Source organism: Vicugna pacos, chromosome 15, assembly GCF_048564905.1.
Source record: "Vicugna pacos chromosome 15, VicPac4, whole genome shotgun sequence".
Taxonomy (NCBI): domain Eukaryota; kingdom Metazoa; phylum Chordata; class Mammalia; order Artiodactyla; family Camelidae; genus Vicugna; species Vicugna pacos.
Genome location: NC_133001.1, coordinates 38495140 through 38514497, shown reverse-complemented (window position 1 = coordinate 38514497; position 19358 = coordinate 38495140). Strand labels below are relative to the sequence as shown.

Below are 19358 nucleotides of genomic sequence, written 5' to 3'. Positions count from 1 at the left end.
ATCCTCATTGTCTTCAGATCCAACCAGATGAGATAACCAATCACAAATTTTCATTTTTTTGCAGGAGTGTACTGCCTGCAGTCACTTCTGTGCCCAGTTACTGTAATGGTCATTATTTGATTGCAGACCACAGAATCCACTCTAGCAGTTTAAAGCAGAAATGGGAGAAGGTGGATACCAAGTTTCAGTGCTGTGCTGACAAGAGAATGTCTTCAACTAAACTGTAAGGTCATTTCAGCAAAAATCCTCCTGTGGCTACAGTTTGTTACACACAATTTGATTGAATATATATACATATATATGTAAAAATAAATACATTTAGTATAAAATATATTGAAATATCTTTATTGAAAAATAATATATTGAATATAGAATTATATGAGATACATTAATGGCTATTGTATTTTCTGTGAATAAAGGAATTACATAGGTTATATTTGAAAAATTCATGTTTATTTTGGCTATTTAGGACTTGGAACTGTTTTCCCTTAGAATCCTTTTTATAAATCCTGGTTTCATTTTCAGACTAGGCCTAAAAGACCTACATAACACATACCATATCAGAAATGCAAATGAGCCAGCATCTGAAGACACTTTTTAGAAGCACAGCCTTTAAAAGATTTCTCAAAAATTATAATTATATGTCAAGTCTAAAGAAAATCAAATATACAGACTTTAAGATTGTGAGCTACATAAGTTACGGAGTCTAGGTCTGAACATCTTAGCTATCGAAGGATCGCTTCCTGGATGTCGACATCAACTGTGGCCGTGACTTTCTCGGCATCTTTGGTGACCCCACTGCTGTTATGTGAAGATGTATGTGTGTAAGGAACACCATGCTGCTTGTTCTCTGTTGAAGTTGATCTGAAGTTGGGGTTGGGGGAGTGGACATGGGTCGGGAGAAGTGGGGTAGTACTTGTGACAAGTACAGAATTAGCTTGGGTGACAAGGTGAATCCAAATTGTAGATACATGAGAAGAATACCCAAGCCGTGTGTTGAGGATGGGCTTTAACTTCCAAAGTGAACGGACTGTCTGGAGGCAGATAGGTCTCATGCTGGCAGGTTTTATCTGTGAGGTGAAATTAGTTCAGATAAGAGGTAGGGGTTTAGCAATATCTAGTAAATTGTATCCTCTTCCTTTTATAAATTTTTCAGCAGTCATAGACTCCCCAAGCATCCCATTTTTAGAAAGGGAAGACATACTTTTCATTACCACTGGGTGGAGATGAATTAGATGTTTGCTCTAACAAATGGTCCCAGTCGTGACAACTGGAGTGGGACGCAGGGAAACGGGGAGCGGAGTCCCGCAGGTATCATGCAGTCAGCTTCTCCTCAGTGCCTCTCCTTGAAGATTCCAGAGGCCAGCAAAGCCTCTTACTTCTTGTTCCTCTGTTACCTGTACCGTATTTATCTTCTGTTGTTCCTCTCTTTTTCAGCCTGTGTCCTCGATGCATGAAAGGAGGAGGGCATCTCAAACTTTGAAAATAAAATTTTGGATCATGTGGGATAGAAGACGTCTGTGTGCTACAGAGTAGCCGTTCGTCACTATTCAGCAGTTTAGTTATTTCTGTTGTTGTTTCTAGGCAGAAGAAATCCTTTGGAAAGAGCTGGAGAAAAAAGAAACGCCAAGTCTGTACTGCCTGCTGGGAGACGTCCTTCGAGACCACTCTTACTATGACCGGGCCTGGGAGTTGTCTCAGCACCGCAGTGCCCGCGCCCAGCGCTCCAAAGGCCTCCTCCATCTGCGAAGCAAGGAGTTTAAAGAGTGCGTGGAGTGCTTCGAACGCTCAGTGAAGATCAATCCTATGCAGGTTGGACAATTCACAAAGCCCCATCTGCTCTCAGCATTGCTGTTTTTCTGGGATTTCGATTCTTACTGAATGCATACCCATTTTCTGTCCTCATGACTGGTGAGCTCATCTCCGAGCTGAGACCCTCGTCTCTGATAATTTCTTGCTTGTCACTGAGAGTAGACAGGCTGGTTTTCTCTTAGTCGCTTTCTTTTGTGCTTCTGTTAGTCATTTTTCTATTTCATTTTGTTATTTCGATTAAATGTCCTTAACGCAAATACAGCTATTAAAACTAGGTCCCAGTTTGAGTAGATGTGCTAGGAAGGAAGTGAATGAAAGTCAAAATTACAGACAGTATGGGGCTCTGCAAGCAATTGCTGAAGTCAATACGGAAAGAAGAACTTCTGTATAAACAGGGTAATATATAGAATGGTAGTTGATCATTTTAAGGGAAAAAAGTCTGTATTTACATATGCACAAATATTTTTAAATATTTAAAAAATTTTTAAAGGTTTGAAAAGATAATACAAAAGGAAACTGCATCTTTAAAATAAGTAAGTAACAAGCTAAATCCACAGGAGTGGACCTAATTTTGAGGGGAAAGAGATCAGCTTACTTTGTATTTAATGATATGCAGTTAGTAAAGTGATTTTATTCCCAGAAATGGTCATTTTTTTAAACCAAACTTTCTCTATAACTGCTTTCCTAATCACCAAAGTCACACATAACTGTCAACCATGCTCCTGACAAACATACACCCTGACTTGGTGTAACTCTATGTATAATACTGATTTATAATCAGCCACTAATGTTTACTGAGCACTTACTATGAGCCAGGTACCTCATTGAGCACTTTACGGGTATTTGAACCCAGACAGTCTGACTCCAGAATCTGCACTCTGTTTTTTTAATGTGGTGAAAATCACTTAACATAAAATTTTTCATCCTAGCCATTTCTCACTGTGTAGTTCAGTAGTGTTAATTACCTTCACTTTGTTGTGTAGCCATTGCCACCCGCATCTCAACAGCTTTTTGCATCCTGCAAAACTGAAACCCTGTGCCCATTAAACAACAGCTCCCTGTTCTCCACCCCCAAGTCTAGTCCCCGACAACCACTCTGCTTTCTGCCTCTGAATTTGGCTACTCTAAGTACCTCCTGTGGGTGGAATCATCCACTACTTGTCCTTTTGTGACTGACATATTTCACTTCGTGTAATGTCCACAGGTTCATCCATGTTGTATATGTCAGAATTTTCTTTCTTTTAAGTCTGAGTAATATTCCAGTGTGTGCATATACCAGTGTGTTTATCCATTTGTGGCTGGACACTGGGTGAGAAGTGAGAAGTGCCGTGGTGAACAAGGGTGTACAGAAATGGTCGTTTTTGAACTGGTAGTCTTGGGGCATATTTTTACATTGAAAGAAAATCAGAAGTACTTTTTTTATGACAGATGGAGCTAGTTGCTTAATTTCCTCACTCTATGTAGTAAATACAATGAGAACCTTCCAAATCAGCTGGCTGGTGAGACGCCTGGAGAAGAGAGGAGGGCAGGTGGGAGTACGGAAAATCAGCAGACGCTAACAGTTACATTTGGCAGCAAGGATGCTTAACATAGACTTAGAATTGGTTTTTGTTGACAGCTTGCTCTAACTCATGGGTCCTCAACTGGGGACAATTTTGTCCCTGTGTCGTTTGGCAATGGTGGGGAAGTGAAGGGGTGTACTGCCGACATCTAATGGGTGGAGACCAGGGATGCTGCTAAACATCTCATGATGCACAGCACAGCCCTGCACCGTAAAGAATTATCTGGGCTAAAATGTTGATAGTGTCAAGGCTGAGAAGCCCTGTACTAACTTGATTATCACTAGACTTTTTTGGTAGAAAATAGAACTCAGTTTTCTATTATTAAAATTATACTTTTATGGAAAGCTGTATCATATCCTTGCTTATCTTAGTAGCCTCTGCTTAAAGTTCACCCAACCACCGCAGCCCTAGGAGTGGGGAAAATGAATTCCCTTGGTCAGTCTCCGTGGTCTAAGTTAAACCAGCGCCGGCTGTCTCACAGATGTGAGTAGTTTTCTCCAGAACACAGTCTCTTCTTAATGTCCAGCCTTAACGTTTTCCTTGTGCCTCACTGGCTGCTTCTTCTCAGTCTTTTTACTGGTTCCCAGGGGTTATTCCTTGGCCTTGAACTCTGTCTACACTTACTCCCTTGACTTCATCTAGTCCCCTAGCTTCAAGTACTAGCTACATGCTGACAACTCCCAAGAGTTTATTTTCAGTCCTGTCTGCTCCCCTGAACTCTAGACTACTGCAGCTCACTGCTTCCTCACTTTCCCCATTTGTTATTCAAACTTAACGTTCTAGTATCTGACACACTGTTCTCCCCCTCCTAAGAGCTTTTGCCCCCAAGGTCATCCTCATCCCTGTAAGTGGCGGCCCATCTGGCCTTGGAGTCATCCTTGATTCCTCTTTGCCTCATACCCCACATTGACTCCGTCAGCAAACCCTACATCTGCCTTCAAAATATATCCAGAACCAGATAGCTGCTTACCACCTGCCACCATTCTGGTCACACCCCCATCATCTCTCACCTAGTTCGTATATTACCTCCTTACTGGTCTTCCTGCCTCTATCCTTCTGCCTGGTCTCAGTGAACATCTAGATTGATCCTTTCGAACGCCAGTCAGATGTGTCACTCCGGCTCATCGTCAGTGCCCCTTCCTGGCTCCCAGGGCTCCCTCAAGCCTAGCTCCTGTGCTTCTTTCCCATCCTCCTCCCACCTTCCTCCTCACTCACCCCACATGAGCCTCCTTGTTCTTCCCTGACCATCCTGGCATGTTTCTGCCTCAGGGTTTTAGTACTTGCTGTTCCTCTGCCTGGAATGTTCTTCTTCCAGATACCTGCCTGACTCGCTCCATTACCTCATTCGTGTCTGTGCCCAAATGTCGCTTTCTCAGAGAGGCCTTCGTGTTCATTCTGTTTAATGATCACTTTCCACCCCTACCTTACACTCCTTGTTTTCCTTCCCTCCTTTATTTTTCTCCATAGCACTTACACCTTCTATTATTTTATATAGCTAACTTTAAAAAAAAATCTGTTTCTCCTCCACTAGGAGGAGAAGGCAGAAGTTTTTATCTGTGTGGTTCATCTACATTTTTCTAGTGCCTGTAACAGTCCCTAGCACATATTGGGTCTTTAATAAATAATTGTTGAATGAGTGAATGCATATCTTCAACCAGTTATTCAGTCAAGTATATATGAATTGTCTGCTGTGCACATCGCGCTGAACCAGAGGAGGAAGCAATAGCAGCAGGTCGCTGGGTGGCCTGGCTTGTACCCACTGCTACAGTCTAGTGAAACGGGCAGAGACCACACTGCCAACAGTGTGAGGCATCAAAGAAATACCCAGCGAGTGATTTGTAACTCACTAGTTTTACAGAGGCCAAGGAGACCATTTTTGCCTTTGGTAGACAATGAAGAGAAGATGGTGAATTTGGCTTTGAAGCATACATAGTACCTAAATCAGCCAAGGCAAGGGGAGTGGTGAGGGCATTCAGGCAGGTGAACAGTATGAGCCCAGCCCTGGAAATAGAAAGGGAAGGGGCATGTGTGCACGTGTGCACTGGGGAAACAGCGCTAGTGAACAGGCTGGTTTTTCAGAGTGGAAGAGAATAGACCAGTCCCAATGGGAAAGCTAGACTGCAGCCAGATTATGGAAGGTCTCAAGTGTGAGGCTGAACTCTTTGGGTTTTTTATTTGGCAGACTGGGAGCCATTGAAGGGTTGATATGTGTTTGGCTTTGTTTCAGGGAAGGGATGTGGTATGCATGGAGGTGAATTAGGAACGTTGTTTTGGCAACACTGTGGCCATGGGAGATGCTAGACGTAGACAGTCCTAGGAGACTGTAGCAGTGGTCTAGCGGGACAGTTGTCAGTGTGGGTGGAGCAGTAGGAAAGAAGGGATGGATGTGAGGGAATTTATAAGGGAGGGCTTGACAGGGCTTGGGGGTCTCGTATAATTTTGAATTAATTACTTAGCAAGACAAAGAAATGACAATTGCTTGAAGCAGCATCACAGTAGAAACAGATGTTATGTGAGGATATTTTGCAGTTTGTCATGTGGATCCAATTCAGGCAGGCTGTAAGCCAGGCCAGAATATGCAGGCACATGATGCCGCAGTTGTACAGAATTACTAGGAGATGCAAATGTGCACACCGTAGACTTACAACTTGCGATCCACGTTTGAACTGTCCCCGAAGAAGGAGAGCTCTGACATGCTATTGTCTCCTCTAAGTCCTCAAATGAAAGGAAAACAGAAACATAGAATTTTAAAGGTTTGGTGGGGAGGGTATATAGTTCAGTGGTAGAGTGCATGCTTAGGTTCAATCCCCAGTACCTCCGATAACTAATTTACTAAATAACCAACCAACCAACCTTCCCCCACCAAAAAAATTCTGTCTCCCCTTTTCAGACGTATCCAAGCAGTTGGGTTTATTAACAACAGGCAAAATGAGAGTGATACTTGAATGGCTTTTGTGCATTGTAATGGCTTCCTGAAATAAAACTGGTAAATAGGAGAGTTTGGGTTTCTATCACGGATGGTCTACAAAACGAAATGCGCTGTCTATGGTGCATCCTTAGAGAACCGGAAGACGTGTGTACCATTTGCATTCGTGCTCTTGAGCTTGCCAGCTGTCATTCGCTTACACCTACCTATACCATTTTCCCGAGTAACTTCTGAAACTACTAAAATTCAGCCTTAGACTTCTAGGGTTTGTGGACCGTTGGAAGCTGAAGAAAGTGAGTGGAAGCGGCCACCAAACCTTCCAAGCAGGATTTCACAGACTTCAAGCCACAATTAAACCATAAGCCCTTAGGTAGTTGTTATTCTCATTGCCCCCTACTTTTTTGCAAAAAGTAAGAACAAAGAAATCACTCAGCTATCAAGCTAGTATGTGCAGCCCTAAAAAAGGAAAATGCCACTTCCTATCATTTTCCACCCCTCCTTCAACATACATACGGCATTCCTTTTCTTTTGTCAATTTTCTCCCTTTAAAATTTTTAAATTTTCCTAAATGTTCTTCCTCAGTTAACTGGCCGCTCACCTTGGTGAGGTTATACAATATTACTGGCAGTGTATCTGTGCAGAGACACGGATTGGCGGAAGGGCTGTAGCAGTTGAGAGGAGGTGCGTGGTCCTGTGGACTGACGGGGCCAGAGATGCGACAGGGCTTAGCTCAGCTGTTCACTGACTGGTGGGAAGTAGGTCGATGATTGAGAGGGGAGCTGGCTTCACAGGTGGGTGAAGAGCATGAAGAAGGGTGAGGATTTGAGGATTCACTAAGCATCAGTGGCCATCCCAGTTTATGCCTTTTATCCTGGTAACCTGTCCACTTTAGCGTTTGTCCCAGATTTTTAATTTTTAAATGAAGTGCTGTTATTAATAGTTACATTAGAAGAATTTGGAATGGCTTTTCCCAAAGAACCACTTTGTTCTTCCATCTCTGGCCATAGCCTCATCTGGTGTTGTGCTCAGCACGTGTGTAGTGGATGGAGCTCCTACTGTACAACGTGCTCAGATCTGAAAGATGACCAGTAGGAGCCTCTTTGCCCCCAGCCCTGTCCAGTTGCACCTTAACTCACATTGCCCCGTCAAGGACAGTGTGCAGGATGCTTGCTGAGAAGACCAACTGTGCTTGCTCTGAGTGGTCGAGGACTGCCACCACCTTCACATCTTGGGTGGCGGTAGGAGAAATGTTTGAGCCAGTGTCTCAATAAGCCCTTTGGTATATTTCAGACGTGTGTACCAAGTTGTGGCCTGTGAGGTGTGTGACGTTGCTTGGCTACCAGTTGGCAGGATTAGTGGGAAATGTGGGGAACTGTAGGCTAGATGTCTGGGGAGCACAGGCAGAGCAATCCTGCCAGAAATAAAAGCACATGGAGAATAGTCTGAATTCTCTTTCTGCGAGGTTTTGGTCACTTACTGGATGGTCTAAATATACCACTATTCCTATGTTATATACTGCTTGGTAACATTTATGTAGTTTATAATAAACCCTTTTGGCCATAATCATCTCCAAAAAGCAAACAAATAAAAAAAATGTTTTAGTGAACAATTAAGTCAGTTTTCACTTGTCAAGAGAGTTAATGACTGTATAACTGGCACAAAATGTAGTGGATATTTACATTCCACCCCAGGGACTGCAGTCATATCACTGGTCACATGAAAACCAGAAGACCCAAGTCTTCTGAAGAAATATTAGCGTATACGTCAAAAGTTGGTTGTTGTTTTTTTAATAGAAAGCATGTCCAAAGATGACAATTTAGTACGCAGCTGTAGGAGGTGCATTTTCATGTCATTCTGTGAGGCTGGACTTTTTATCTAGAGCAAAGGAAAACGAGCGAAGTTCATTTAGAAAATTAGTTGATGCCAAATTTTCTTGTGCATGTATGAAAAGTGAGGTCATAGCTGTTAATGTGCTAGCCCTTTTAGCAGAAGCCGTTCATTAACAGTTGAATTTGCCAGTTTTATATCAGTAACATCAGGTGCTTCAAATAGAAAACTCATTAATTTGGTTCTCATAATGGTTTTAATTTTTTTCACCCAATTGGTGGACTCAAAATAAAATTTTTGGAAATTCTTTCTATCAAAGGTGAAATATCTGGCATTGTTCTGAATGCTATAGTTATTTCAGTTAAAAAGTTAAATATTGGAGATTTAAGTATTTCCTTTAGTGGTGACAATAAGGATACAAGTTACGGTGGAGTGTGGCAACGTGGTAAACATGAATGCTCTTCCTGAATTAAGAAAACCTGTCGAGCAGAAATGCACTTGGAACTGGTTACAGTGGTAGGCATAATGGTCCAAACAAGCTTCTACCATTGGGAATAAAAACTAGCTGTTGTCATTTACAATATTTTCATATTCACTGTTTGAGTAATTGAACTACAAAATTCTTGTGAATTAAATTCCTCTAGTATGGCAGTATATACTTTCTCTTTTAGCTACCCATCAGATAGGGGACTTTAAAAATGTTTTAAGTTTTTGAAGAATTTATCTATCAATTTAGGTATCCTACAATGATAGGAACCTTTTTTTTTTTTAAGGAGTCTGTGTTTTGACTTCATTGTGTTCAAAATCAATTGGAAATCTTTCATGTATTTAGTTAATGGAGTTCAAGAAAACGTCAGCTTTTAAAGCTTTTAGCAAATTATAATTATTGAAAGCAAACTTTTAAACAGGAAGACATTGAAATGTATCTTGAAGAGGAAATAATGAGAGTTCAGATGATGTACACAGGATTTGCTTCTAAAATATATAATCTCTCTTTTGACCATCTCTACTATATTAGTCTGCTAAGGGCAGCCATAACAAAATACTACAAACTGGGTGGTTTAAACCACTGAAGACATTTATTTTTTTCACAGTTCTGGAAGGCAGAAGTTCAAGATCAAGGTGCCTTCAGGCTTGGTTTCTGGTGAAGTCTCTTTCTGGCTTTTAAAGGGCTGCCTTCTCACTGTTTCCTCACATGGCCTTTTCTCTGTGCACATGCAGAGAGACCTCTGGTGTTTTTCCTTCTTCTTAAAAGGACACCAGCCCTATTGGGCTAGAGCCCCACCATTATGATTTCATTTAACCATAATTATCTCCTTCATGCCCTGTCTCCAAATATGCTCACACTGGAGGCTTTGGGCTTTAACATATGAATTGTAAGGGGGATACAATTCAATCTGTAACATCTGCCTAGGAGGAATCTTTTCTTTGTAACGTTTTTTATTATGACATTTTCAGTTACACAAAATACAAATAGCAGAGAGGCCAGAATAATGAGTCCCCTCCCATGTGCCCATCAACCAACTAACTTTAATAGTTATTAACTCATGACTAATTCATGACGGATCTTGTTTCATCCGTATATCCCATTCTATCCCATATTATTATTCTTTATTAATTTTTTTTTGGAGGGGGAGAGGTCTGTTTATTTATTTACTATTAGGTTTTTGTATTTTTTAAATGGAGGTACTGGGGATTGAACCCAGGAGCTCATGCATGCCAGGTGCTCTACCACTTGAGCTATACCCTTCCCCATGCCCCATATTATTTTGAAACAAATACAATATATTATTTCATTTTTAAATGTTTTAGTATGTATCTGTAGAAAAGAATCATTGATAGAGAAAACTTATTTGATGAATTTTGTCCTATTAAAAATATTTGTTGAAGAAAGGTACTCTAAATGGAGGCCAAAGTCAATACTTAAGAAAAATATTTATAAACTTCAAATTAACAAAACTAGAATTAAGACTATCCTCTTTAGCAGAAGTTGCTCTGAGCTTACCAGTCATCTCAGCACATTAAAAAAAATTTCCCCCAGCTTTACTGAGAAATAATTGACATGTAACAGTGTGTAAGTTTAGGGTATACAACATGATGAGATTTGATGCATGTATATATTGTGGATGATTACCACAGCATTAGTTGACACCTCTGTCACCTCACATAATTACCTTTGTGTGTATATGTGTGTGATGATAACATTTAAGATTTACTCTCTTAGGAACCTTGAAGTATATAACACATTATTGTTACCTATAGTCACCATGCTGTACATCAGATCTTTAGAACTGACTCATCTTATAACTGAAAGTTTGTATGCTTTGACCAACATCTCCCCTGTTCCCCCCAACCCTCAAAACTCCTAGCAACCACCATTCTTCTGTTTTTATGAGTTTGGCTTTTTAAGATTCCACATATAAGGGAGAACATATGGTATTTGTCTTTCTCTGTCTGGCTTATTTCACTTAGCATAATGCCCTCAAAGTTCATCCATGTTGTTGCAAAGGCAAGATTTTCTTCTTTTTTATGGCTGAGTAATATTCCATTGTGTGTGGGCACACACACACACGCAACTCTTTTATTCATTCATCTCTTGGCAGTTTGTTTACGTGTCTTGGCTGTTGTGAATAATGAATGCTGCAGTGGACATGAGGGTGCAGGTATCTCTTCGAGGTAGTGATTTAATTTCCTTCAGCTATACACTCAGCAGTGGGATTGCTGGATCATATGGTGGTTCTGTTTTAAATTTTTCCTAAGTACATTTAGAAAGAATGTTTTCTCAACTAAAATCATTATGATCTGCAGAGAAGAGTTTTAACAATTTTCAATGTATTAACAATAAATTTGACAACACTAAAGAACAACTTTGAAATAGACAGCAGACAATTTTATGAAAAATTTAAAGTACTAAGATATTGAAACAAAATTTATCAGAAAAGTATCGATGACATAGTATTAGCTATGACTAAGGAGCTGACTAAAGTATATGAATATCTACTAAGAAAAATTAATTTTAATTCTGTAATATATTATGGAAATATGCAAAGTCACAATATATAGCTTGTTTAATGTTCCTTTTGTTATTTTTAAATGGTCAGATAATCAGCATTTAAATTTTCTTTAATAAATTTTTATTTTTCAGTAAATAATTTTACTTTTGAAAATGGTTTTCTAGTAGAACCATCTTATAGATCCCCTGATATAGTAAAACCAATTTGTCGAGTAACAATTTGTTGGCCAACAAATAAGATCTTTTGAAAGTCATGTGATTTTAATTATTTTTTAATGCCTTGTTTCACTTTAAAAAGTATTGCAGTTTGAACGGTACATTATGTGGTGGCCTAACTGAGCATTATCAAGATCCTGCTGTGAACCAGCCCTGGATGTGGGGGTGAATTAGACCATGTCAGCCTATCAGCAGAGAGCAGACCGTTCCCCCTGGACAGTGATGTGAATAGAACTAGCTTGGGAAGGCCCTTACGTGCCCTTCCTCAGGATTAGCTAACCCAGAGATGTGGAAGTCTGTTGTGGTTTTAAATAAAAGAGTGATATGACAAAAGTGGCATTCTAGGAAGTTTAAATAAGGCATGAATGTCATGGATGAGTGACCGATCAGTGGCTTTAGTAGTGCGGATGAAAAGATAAAACAGGGTGAAGCTCACTATTAAGGAAAATTTTCTGGGACTTATTCACTAGATTGGCAGGACTGAGGCAGAGTTGGGAATCCAAGAGCATGCCAGTTTTCTCAGTTGTCTGATTTAAAAGGAAATGCCCCTATTGATAGGTGTAGAGAATTTGGGAGGAAGGGAAAATATCTTTGGTAGGGGAAGATGATGTGATTTTGAGTGTTGAATATGAAGACTTTGCTCTAAGTAGAGGTGGCTCATGGTCCACTGGGCATAGCGGCCTGAAGCCCTGTAGTGTGGTCAAGAACTGAGCTTGCAGATTGGGGCTTTTCCATGGAAGTAAGGTGGAGCCATGCAAGTGAACGAATTCTTTACAGAAGACTATATTGAAAGAGAACACAGGCAAAATCTTGAACTTTGGACATCTCTAGCAGTTGGAGGAAGGCAGAAGAAATAGCACCAGTGAAATATGCTTCAAATAAAATATGCCAGAGTCTTGACAGGAGAGATAGAAGGACCCCCAAAGAGAGGATTCATGGAAACTTATAGGAAGAACAAATATCAGGAATATGACAGGTAGTGATGCCGTCTAAGGAGGGTGAAGACAAGTTCGTTGGATTTGGAGCTCACTAATGACCTTCAAAGCTTCAGGAGGCTGAAGAGTGTGTGGCCGATGAGGAAATGGACGTAACATTTATAGACTCTTCATTGAGCAAAGAAATGAGAGTCAAAATGTAGAGTATTGTCCCAAGGGGCAGAAGAGTCCAGTAAAACTTTTAAGTTACTGGGAACCTTTACATGGTTGAACCCCACGGATGACAGAGAGATTGAGTGATGTAAAGAGAAGGGGGATGATAACTGGGGCCTGTCTTTCTAGGGAAGAGTGGAATGAGGACAAGGAATGAAAGTGTTAGGTCTGGACACAGGAATCATGTTTCTAACGAGACAGGAAAGAAGGTGAGAGCATTAATAGTATAATAGCATTTTCTGTTAAGCATGTTCTGTGGTCTGAGCTAGAATATAAGTGTAAATAAACTCTTTATAAACCATTTTGAGGTATCGGCGGGGGGATGTGCTACAAAAGCCTCTTGCCCTGCTGTGGTTTATATGGGCCAAATGGAGAGAAGAGGCAGAATAACTGCCTGTGACTGGGGGTAGAGTCAGCAGACACCAGGCTTTGGGGGCCTAGTGATGGCACTGGGACTGGGATGTGGGAAGGCTTGATGGAGACGTTATGAACTAGGAGAAACACTTGGAAATTGAATAGGAGGCAAAAATTAAGAAAACATGTTTCAGGAAAGGAGACTAGCAGATGCAAAAAATGTAGCGAACAAAGATTTCTTGGTAACTGTAGCTTTTGATTTTTTATTTTTACATTCAGTTATAATAATAATACTAGCAGCTAACATTGAGGATTTACTAGGTGCCCAGTACTATTCTAAGCATTTTTCATATCTTTTGAATCCTCAACACAATCCCTGACGTATTTACCATTTTGTCCCCTCATTTCACAGATGAGGAAACAGAGGGATAATTAATTTACACCAGACCCCACAGCTTATGTGATGGGTGGAGCTGCTATGTGAACTTGGGCTTTCTAGTTCTATAGCATCTACTCTTAACCTCTGCTGTTTTGCCTCTGGAGGATGTTGTCTGATGTTAGGAGGGACTGGCCACGTGGCTGAGATCAAGGTAGAAGTTATGGAAAGCCTTGAATACAAGACTGGGAGGTTTGAAGGTTTTTCTGCCTTTAATAAAGAACCAGCAGGGCTTTCTCATCAGGAGCAAAATGAAGTTATAACTTTGATGTTTTGCGACATTCCAGCACGTGACGGTGAGGGAGTCTCTGCAAGACCAGGGAGTTTGGGAGGAAGCAAGGCAGCCCTTTCCAGCTATGCTGCATGTAAGACCAGACTTCTGTGGTGTAATGCTCTGCTAGAATTGTTCATTATCCTGAGAGCTTGTGCTCTTCCTTGATTTGTAGGGGTTAACTTTCTCTTTCCTTTCAACTTTTGAAAGAAAAAATGTTTTTATTTGAAACGGACAGAGTTTCTTTTGTGTCCTTGTGTTATTGTGGTGGAGAGATTCAAAGAGATTGGAGCTTACATTCCAGTGAAGAGATAGGATGAACATATGCGAATAATATGTAGAGAAAAAAGAGATTCCTTTTTGTTCTTCCTCTCTCATATTGGTAAGCAATAAAAAATGAAACTCTGAAGGTCTGACTTGCATCACTGCCAAGAAATACGAGCCCCACGATAACATCTGGGCTGTAGCTGGGGCGGAGGGAGTGGGGGGCAAAGCTTGGCTGCCATAGACCTGCCTCTGAATCCTGGTAAAATCCCAAAGTAAATCACTTCAGCTTCCTCTTTGGTAAAGTGGAGATATCATCCCTGCCTCAATTTGCTGCTGGGAAAATCAGAGCCAATGTGTATAAAGTGTCTAGCGTATTTCCTGGCCCGTAGGAAGTTCTCAGCTGTCGTAGATTTTTCTATCCTGCCGTTGCAGTGTGGTAGAAAATCACTGTTACCCCATTCATGGCCAAAAAATAGGGAGATGCATCTAACAGGAGAGTCTCCTGCAGATGATCCGTGAACACCTGTGTTACCTCGTATTGTCAATTCTCTGGAAAGAGAGCAAGCACAAGAATCAGTGGTATCCAAATCTAGGACAGGAATTAGAGGAGGGAACTAAACAATTAATAGCCTATTTAGTAAAAGAAAAAAGTATGTATGAAATTTAATTGTTCCTATTTATTGAAATTTAGTTTAAAGGAAGACACTGAAATAGAGGGAACTTTGAGAGAGTGAGAGAAGCTGACATGTTAAGACTTGTGTTTCCTTGGGGAAGAGAACTTAGTATTTGGCAAATGAGAAATTTGATTACGAAAGAGTTGGTGGTGTATATATTTTTTTAAATATGAAAACTGAGTGTCAGTTTAGGAAAAGCTACTACCAAACAACGTTGATATCTTTCTTGGATTTGGCTTCGGTCATTTGCTGTTTAATGAAGCCACATTCAACTACTTATCTGCATTTGGGGTTGTGGGAATGAGTCAGGGATGTGGAAAAGAGAAAATGGAGACAATAGCTTGGCTTCAGGATTCGAGTGTAACACTTGACACTTTATTATATGGGACATCAGAAAAAGTCAGTCAGTCCTATAGGAAAATTAGTGAAAAAGAATGAAGCTACTGATTATTCATTCATTCTACAGAAACCGTGAGGGGGAGGGGAATTTGAGTAGGAGGCCCACAGTTTAAGGAAGGAAATTGTAGTACATAAGCGAATAACAACTACGACAGATGTGCTTCAAGTACCCCTCCTTGTAAAACTTAACTGTGCAGTCGTGAAGTAACCCATGCCCGTTGTCTGGTGGACCTCGGAAGAGCAAACCATTCAATTTCTATTTTGATTATTGGGTTATTGAAAAAATTTTTAATTGAAGTATAATCAGTTACAATGAGTCAGTTTCTGGTATATATAATGTCCCAGTCATCCATTTATACGTATATTCATTTTCATGTTTGATTGTTAAGTTTTAATAAGTGTCACAGTCGCTCTCTTCATTGCACGCCAGGAACCAGGAACCATTTTGTGGCTTTAGGCATATCATTTCCTGTCTAGGTCTCATTTTTTTTCCCAGCCTCTTTTCAGTTGATTTCTAAGGCCTCTAATTGAATTGATTTCCTCCTGGTTCCTCAAACCTACTGATTCTAAATATTTTATTTGCATCATCAGTGTACTTGTTTTGCCACTAGATGGCACTGATGTATCTTTCAACCATGTCACCTCCAGGTTCTCAGTCTGGGGTCTGAAGGAGCCTTGGAGTTTTTGCTTAATCCACCCCCGTTTAACAACTGGGAAATGGAGACTCCGAGGTTAAGTGACATGGCCAAGTCACACAGGTCCTCTGAGCCTCTTGAATCCCAGTCATCTCTATTTCCCCTCTATTCCACTGTTTCTCTAGGGACTTTGTGAGAGAAATTCAAAGAAAGGTCATGTTCTCAACCATTCTGGCTTTTTGATAATTATTTTTTAAATAATTTTAAACCTTTTTTTCAGTACCTGTATTATCACATTCAAAGTAAGTAGCTGGCCTGCTTCTGTGTTGTCTTGGTTTCCTCAGAGAAAGAAGCTGGCTGTCAGCTTCTCAAGACCTCTGCCCTGCCTGCAGCTGGCCTGCCTTCGGTTTGCCCTGGAAATACGCTCCACAGACACCTCAGCCAGAGCCTCCCTGCCAGAGGACTGTCTTCCTCCACTCCTCCCAGTCCCTTGGTGGGAAGTTTGCCTTCAGCTTTCTCGTCCAGCTAAATGTGGCCGTCCGTTCTTCTGCTTCATCTTGTGCCCTTGCCTAATCAGGAGAGTTGGGTGCGGGGAGTAGCTAATGCCTTAGTTATTCAAAAATTGTTCTCCTGGGTTTTCTCTGCACATGTTCCCTGGACTCCCCCGCCCCCAACCTTTACTGGTGACAGGGATGGCACTGCCATAAATCATGGCTGTGTGTGGGCAGAAGGGCGGACTGGGCGGCAGTGTGGCCACATGGGGAGGACCCGGGCTCTGGAATCATGCTGACTGGGCCTTGAACCTCACCTCTGTCACTGGCTGACTCAGTGGTGCAGGGTCACATCTTTAATGAGGGTAATATTTACTACCTTGTAAGGCTGTTGTGAGGAACAGAGGAGGTAGTGTGTGGAAAGCTCACCTTACCAGTGCTTGGCGCACAGAGCAGGTGCCCACTGAGTGCTGAGCATCCTGGCTGCTATTGCATGAGGAGGAACGGGGGTGACTGTAGTGCTTGAGACATGGGAGCCTGAGGGAGGCTCGGCCAGAGGAGCTAGTTTTTTTAATGGAGAAGGAAAGGAGGGTTGCAGGTATGCCAGGGTCTATGTCAGTGTTTAGGAGAAATAGTGTAGAACTATGCGGCCCCGTCTGGTGGCCACGGGCCATGTGGGACAGTTGAGCTCTTGAAATGCGGCTGGTCCAAACTGAGATGTGCTGTAGTGTCAGATATACATCAAGTTTCAAAGACTTTGTATGAAAAAAAAAAAAGAATGTAAACTATCTCAATAATTTTGTATGTTGATAACATGTTGAAATGATATTTTGGATATGTAGAGTCAAATATGTTATTAAAATTAATTTCACCCATTTCTTTTTACTTTTTCAATGTGGCTACTAGAAAATGTCATGAGGCTAGCATTCTGTTTATGTCTGCTAGCATTGGGCTAGAAGATAGAGACCTTTGGTACCCAACCATGTACAACTTCAGTTGGGGGAAATCATGTGAGAAGTGAGAAGTGTTTGGGTTTTTTTTTTTTATTTCTTTTGAATTTTTTCTTTTATGATGTTCTGTTCTTAAAACCATGACCATTCTAAATCAAGGTGCCAGTCAGTGTTGGTAATATAGGTTAAGTAATAGTTTAAAATGAAAACAAGAAAACACGTATACCAAGTATTCTCCTTAGTCCCTGAAATTACAAGAACCTCAACTGAGTATTATTGTATGAATGTATTATTGATGGTTTAGTGGGTTATCCACCAGCAATTAGAAGATCTAGAGCTGTTTTTTTTTAAGCCATTTCATGATTTCAAAGACTAGGATGTGTGTAGAAGTCATCTCCCGTCATAATTACATGTTATCTGTAGATGAAAACCTACCAGCAGTTAATGATCTTAGAATTTTTTTCAGATACACACTATTAAAACAACTACACAAATGAGCAAGAGTAAAAAGAAGAGAACCATAATACTATATAGTAAATTAACATCTGCCTGATTCTTGTTAAATTTATTTAAGTTTTAAGACCTTGGGTATATAACACTGGCTTGTTTAAAAAACTTAAATAGTAATCTCATCACCAACTTGTTTTAGAGCTGTAAGATAACTGCTAATTTCAGACATTGGTAACCTATGTCTTTTCAGGTGGATTGAAAAATAAAGTTTTTTATATCTTGAATTTACACTCACTTTTTTAATAACAACACACATGAAATAGTTTTGTGGGAAGTTTGTTCTTTGCTGATGCAGGAAGCATGCAGGGCACATGCATTTTGAGAACTTTGCAGACAATTCTCATTTTTTTTAAGTTAGTCCCAGAATGAAGTATCCCTCATTCCAAGTAAACTTGCTGCCATAATTCATTGGGTATAAGATGCCATCAATTGTAAGAGGCACATTTATTTTATGTGCCACCTTGTAACAGAAAATAAAATGTTGCCAATAAAACTGTGACAAACTATTGGTTATTAAGATGCATCTATTTCAGAGATGTTGAATGGTGAAAAAAAAGTGCTCCTTATAAATGGTGAAATATAATACACAGATTTTGAAACTCTCAACTTGGTTAGAAGTAAGATACCTTAGAGGGGAGGGTATAGCTCAAGTGGTAGAGTGCTTGCTTAGCATGCATGAGGTTCTGGGTTCAATCCCCACTACTTCCTCTTAAAATAAATAGACCTAGTTACTTCCCCCTACCAAAATAAAATAATTAAATAATACAATAATAAATAAAACAAAGCACTTAAAAAAAAAGAAGTCAGACAGCTTGTTTCATGTATTGTTATATAAGTTAGCATCTGATTTTAGGCCCTCTCAGAATGAATCACATTTGGTGAGTGTGCTTTTGGGCATTGAAACTCTTTTCATTTGATTCTATAAATAACCAGACAAAAGCTAAGTGTAATGAACTGATTTTTAAGTTGCTAGAGCCCCTTGATTCCGAGAAGTGAACTTCTAACTTAATTTCTACCTAGCACCCCTTCTTCTCCCAGCTCCCACCAAAGCACCCACCCTGTTTTCAGCCATTGCCTATCCCCCTAACCAAACCTCTTCTCCATAGAGGTTCCTGAGAGCAGTTACTATAGCCTCTTGTGAATTCAAGGCAAAGTGTTAAATTGCCCTAAGATGTTTACCTTCTAAGCCTTATCTCTAATTATCGTCTGAAAATCTTTACCTACTTAAAGAACTTTCAGGCCTCAATTATCCATATGGAACAAGCTTTATAGGAATGGTGGGACAGTAAGGGCAGCCCCCTGCTCTGCCTCTGTAGAAGGCTCTGGACAAGATAACAGAGCACCTCGCTTCTTTCTCACTCTAAAGGGCTCAACCAAATCTATCTGTTGGCTCACTGCCTTTGTCCTGGGAGTCAAAGAAAGTAAGAAAGTGGACTGCATTCTGCTGCTGGCCTTACTGACTAAATCTGAAAGGAAAGCAAAGCTGTAATGGCTGCATTTCTGACTAATTTCATTGAATTTTTATCGGTTTTATCTTCCTTTTGATAGAGTCTATTGAATTTTAAGGAAACCTGGTGGTGTAAAGAATTCTTCTGAATTTCAATAGCCACTTCCTAATTTACCTGTTTTCTAAATTTCTGTGTTTACAAATCTTACTGACTTAAGTCAGGCTTTCCCCTTTGAATGACTGTTTGGTAGTCCAGATTCTGAGCCCACTTCTAAATTTTTTCAGACACGCCTAAGCAGATACGTGCTAGGGCAGTTTGGCTCTTGGTTAAACTGCATAAGGACTTGTGGTCTAACTTGAAGATGGAAGCAAACATTTTTCTTCTCAAGTCTGTAATACATTCATCAGCTATGAACTTGC

The 19358-nt window shown here is 40.4% G+C and overlaps 1 protein-coding gene across 2 annotated transcripts in view; it reads left to right on the top strand.

Annotated features, from left to right (window-relative positions):
- Positions 1-19358, top strand: part of TTC27 (tetratricopeptide repeat domain 27) — a 146196-nt gene that overhangs the window by 91536 nt on the left and 35302 nt on the right. For both annotated transcript variants that reach the window (XM_006197260.3, XM_072937936.1), the window contains exon 13: positions 1585-1812. In XM_006197260.3, the coding sequence (XP_006197322.1) occupies positions 1585-1812 (228 nt within the window). The remainder of the gene's footprint in view (positions 1-1584; positions 1813-19358) is intronic.